At 43.2% G+C, this 4,529-nt stretch overlaps 1 protein-coding gene across 4 annotated transcripts in view; it reads left to right on the top strand.

Moving 5' to 3' along the window:
- The first annotated feature begins 1,253 nt into the window (after positions 1–1,253).
- Rgsl1 (regulator of G protein signaling like 1) overlaps positions 1,254–4,529 on the top strand; it is a 70,140-nt gene continuing 66,864 nt past the window's right edge. For all 4 annotated transcript variants that reach the window (XM_031385009.1, XM_031385010.1, XM_031385015.1 and 1 more), the window contains exons 1-2: positions 1,254–1,302; positions 3,552–3,634. In XM_031385009.1, coding sequence (XP_031240869.1) covers positions 1,290–1,302; positions 3,552–3,634 — 96 coding nt within the window. In that variant the 5' untranslated portion in view covers positions 1,254–1,289. The remainder of the gene's footprint in view (positions 1,303–3,551; positions 3,635–4,529) is intronic.

The raw sequence follows: 4,529 nt of genomic DNA, 5'->3' as shown, positions 1-4,529 counted from the left end.
TTTTTTTTTTTAGATTTATTTATTATTATAAATGAGTACACTGTAGCTGTCCTCAGACCACAAGGAGAGAGCGTCAGATTTCATTACGGGTGGTTGTGAGCCACCATGTGGTTGCTGGGATTTGAACTCACGACCTTCAGAAGAGTAGTCAGTGCTCTTACCTGCTGAGCCACCTTGACAGCCCTGTGTCTGTTCTTAAATTCTTTTACTAATGAGACTAAGAACCCTGAGAGGGGATTCCAGTGTCCTTGGTAACATGTGGTATCCCAGGGGAATCCCAAAAATTTCTAAAAACAGTAATTTATATTTCCATTTTTTTAAAAAAAATGTTGTGTATATCTTCCTGTGTCCCTGGGGATATGTGGAAGCCCGATGTCCCTCCTCTGGAGTTTAGACAGGATTTCACTCAGCTATCCTGGAGCTGTAGACCAGGCTAGCCTCCAACTCCCAACAATACTAGATCCTTTACGTTCTTGAAATGTCTCTCAAGTATGATACTGAACAATGCTGTTCTTGCGGGTTTGGGAGACATTCTTGGTTAAGTCATTGATGTGTAAAGGCCTGATGGTCTTTGGTCTTAATGTCCAACCCATATCAGAATAAGACAGTGTTAGAAAAAAAAAGTAATTTTAAAGGGCAGAAAAACAAAGAATTGATGATAAAAAACTAAGTGTCTGATGAACTTTCAGAGATGGGAATTCAAGACATCAGAAACTTGATGGTTTAAGTCAGAGGTTCTCAACCTGTGGGTTGTAACTCCTTTGGGGCATCAAATAACCCTTTCATAAGAGTCGCACATCAGATATCCTGCATATATGATGTTTACACTATGATTCATAACAGTAGCAAATTTACAGTTATGGACTAGTAGCAAAAATAATTTTATGGCTGGGGGTCACCACAACATGAGGAACTGTACACAGGAAGGGTCACAGCATCGGGAAGGTTGAGAACCACTGCTCTGTGAACTGAATAACCAGGAGATACACTTTATGAAGGGTGCAGGCCAAGTTCAGTGATATGACTCCTCAGCTGACCATAGGAGGTCTTAGACAGACTTGGGAAGACGCTTCCAATGCTAAAGAGAGAGAATGGAGCAAGGATAGGATGGGTCTGGTTTGTTCAGGGGGATCCCAGAGATGGAGTAAGAGAGACCTACCTTCCTTCACATTCAGGTGTGCACCAGAGCTGAGTCGGGTGGAATGGAATCCAGATGGAATGCTGCAGAGGCCTCACTGTGTGCTCACATTCTGTTCCTAAGCAGTCCATGTCAGGAAAAACATGGCAACATGAGCAACGCGGGTGAGTCTCTGACAGTGTGCGAGCCCAAGGCCTTGATATAGCAGACACAGCTAACTGCCTGCCCTCCTTCCTCACAGCAGCTGAGACACCATTCAGGGACAGCTGCTCTGACTCTGATGTCATTCCTGGAGATAGAAGACAAGCCATATTTGATTGGGTTTCTATTTCTGTTATTCAAAGACAAACATGGCCTGGTATCAGTCATGAGGGAAAATGTCAGAGGCCATTATTCAGTGTGCTTGTTTTGTTTGTTTGTTTGTTTGTTTTTTAGACTGGGTTTCTCTACATAGCTCTAGCTGTCCTGAAACTCACTCTGTAGCCCAGACTGACCTCAGGTTTAGAGATCTTCCTGCCTTTGTCTCCAGAGTGCTGGGATTAAAGGCATGTTCCACCATGCCTGGATACTTTGTTTTTAAATTGTAGTTTGTTTGTTTGTTTGTTTATGGAAAGAGAATCTTGTGTAGTCTCAGCTGACCTCAAACTTGCTATATAGATGAGGGTGGCCTTGAACTCCTGCTTCTCCTCTGGAGAAGCCGGTAGCTGGGATTACAGGCATGCACCCTCATGCCTGATTTATGCAGAGCTAAGGATTGAACCTAGGACTTCATGAGTAACAGGCAAGACTGTCGTAGTTGGGCTACATCTTAGGTTCTCAGTTTCCTTATGTTTTCAAACATGCATTTCAGTGACATTAATTTTCATCGCCAGATGCTTAACTGAGACAAGGGCCTAGTCTGGGTTGCTTAGATTATTCCTTGGCTCTCTTTCATTATAAACCTTGGGCTATTGATGAGATAATTAGTTCGATATTCAAGAAACCTTGACATCTAAAGAGCATAGATGAGTCCTGGCATGGTGGCTCATACCCATAATCTGTGCACTTGAGAAGCTGAGGCCGAAGAATTATTGTGAGTTTTATTTTTTATTGCTATTACTGTTATTATTATTATTATTATTATCTGTTTGTTTTTGAGTGAGCATTTCTCTCTGTAGCCCTGGCTGTCCTGCAACTCACTCTGTGGACAAGACTGGCCTCGATTTGCCTGCCTCTGCCTCTCAAATGCTGGGATTAAAGGCATAAACCTGGCTGATTGTTACTAGTTAGGCTACATAATAAATGCAAGGCCAGCCTGAGCTAGACGCAAGACCTTGCTTCAAAAGTCAATCAATCAATCAATAGCTTAGACAGTGAACTGGAACAACTTTAAAGGGCTCATCTAGCCTCATGCTAGGCTTTATGCCATTTAACACGTATTTTGTTACTTTACCGTTTTCATTTATTTTGTTTGTGGCACACATGTGTTGGTCAGAGTGAGTTCTCTCCTTCCATTGTCTCAGGTGATCAGACTTGGTGGCAAGAGCTGTTACCCTCTGAGCCATCTCACCAGCCCATATTTAGCAGTCACATCTTGTGATTCATTTGAACAAAACAATCATCATACTTGAGCGGAGGAATGACTCATAGGTCCAAGTCAGTATCCAAGAAAGCTGAAATACTGGACTCAGACCAGCCAAGTGAAATTCTATTGGAATGTGCATAAATTGCTTCCCTTGTTTTCTGCAAGGCAACAGATTTGGGATGGTGGAGGTAATAGTGTCTTGTGAGACACCGCCACCACCAGACACACAGAGACGACCCTTACTCAGGATATGCTGTTACATGCTTGCAACACAGGCGGCCGTTCTCCTGCACACCACCCTGGGAAGCGTTTTCAGTGCTTTGGTTAATGGGGCAGTTCTAGCCAAAGAGAGAGGAAGTGGGTAGAAAACAGGCCAGCAAGGAAGATGGAGGTGAGCAGAAGGCTGGGGTGGGGAAAGGGTTCTGAAAGGCTGGAGTCCTGTCTGGCCTAAGGAGATTTAGATGACTCCAGGCTGGAGTCCTGTCTGGCCTAAGGAGACTTAGATGACTCCTGTTAGCAGTGCACAGGGCAGAATGCCCACAAACAGAAGATAAAGGCAGTACACATTAAAGCAAAACAAACAAAAACAAAACACCATCACCAAAAACCCTCTTGGTTTTTACCTCTTCATAAGTAGAATAGCCTGCTGTATAAGGTAGTGAGTTCCCCACAGCTAGGAGTATGTAAGAAAGAGACAATGAAAAGAGGACCCTGGAGGAGGGACACAAGAATCAGACTTCAAGGCCGCTGTGCTGAGACTTAGCATGTCACATCTGTCCGTCACCCTCGTTTTCTCCACGAGATACAACTCCATGATAGGCTGTTTTGTTTTCTGTTCTCCATATGCAGAAATCATCTGTTCCACAAATCTTATAATTCTTTTGGAGGATGAAACATTTGCTGATTTTTTCAACACATTTCTTTCTCTCCCGGTAAGCATTCTCAGCCCTGATGTCCACTTAGCATGCTTAAGTGTCTGTTTTGTTTTGTCAGTTTCCTTTTCAATTTGAGAATGTTTTCTGGCTTTAAATTTATTGAATTTATTTTGTGTGGGGGAGGGGCATAATGCATATGTGGGGGGCATACTGCATATGAGGGAGGGGCATAGTGCGGATATGGGAGGTGCATAATGAGTATGAAGGAGGGGCATAGTGTATGTGAAAGTCAAAATAAAACTTGTAAGAGTCAGTTCTTTCCATCCACTCTATGAGACCCAAGGACCAAATTCAGGTCATGAGGTTGGTGGATAGCAACTTTACCTATTGAGCCACCTTTACTGCCCTGAAATTTGATTTGAGTAAATAAACAGGAACCAGACCAACTCTCAAGTCTCCAGGAACTTCCCAATCAAATCATAAACGCAAAACCTGCATTTCCTGTCCAGAACCATACTGTGCCTCTGCCCACTGTCTTGGGTCTCGGGAACTATTTTAAGACAGCTAATTATCCAGTTTGCTAATCCAGTTTATGTAGTTCATAGTAATATTCTAGAAACAGTGGAATGAAAAGGAAACTTTCCAGCCAGGGGTAGAGGTAGATATAAAGGCTATTTCTAATTAGAAATGGGTTTAGAGCTTCATTTTCTCTCTCCTAAGTCCATGAGAAGGTAAATATTGCAATGCATTAGTACATGCATTCTACTGTCATGGGCTTTAGCATTTACACACAAGCAAGATGGCTCCCAGGCCTACACGGGGAAAAGTAAATCTTGGAATTAAATCATCTTGTGTTCTTGTTCAGGGCAAGCTTTTAAAGTGGAAAATACCAGCCGGGCGGTGGTGGCGCACGCCTTTAATCCCAGCACTTGGGAGGCAGAGGCAGGCGGAT

Source organism: Mastomys coucha, unplaced genomic scaffold (genome assembly GCF_008632895.1).
Source record: "Mastomys coucha isolate ucsf_1 unplaced genomic scaffold, UCSF_Mcou_1 pScaffold1, whole genome shotgun sequence".
Taxonomy (NCBI): Eukaryota; Metazoa; Chordata; class Mammalia; order Rodentia; family Muridae; genus Mastomys; species Mastomys coucha.
The sequence above is the reverse complement of the archived record's forward strand: the minus strand, read 5'-3'. Positions and strand labels throughout refer to the sequence as shown.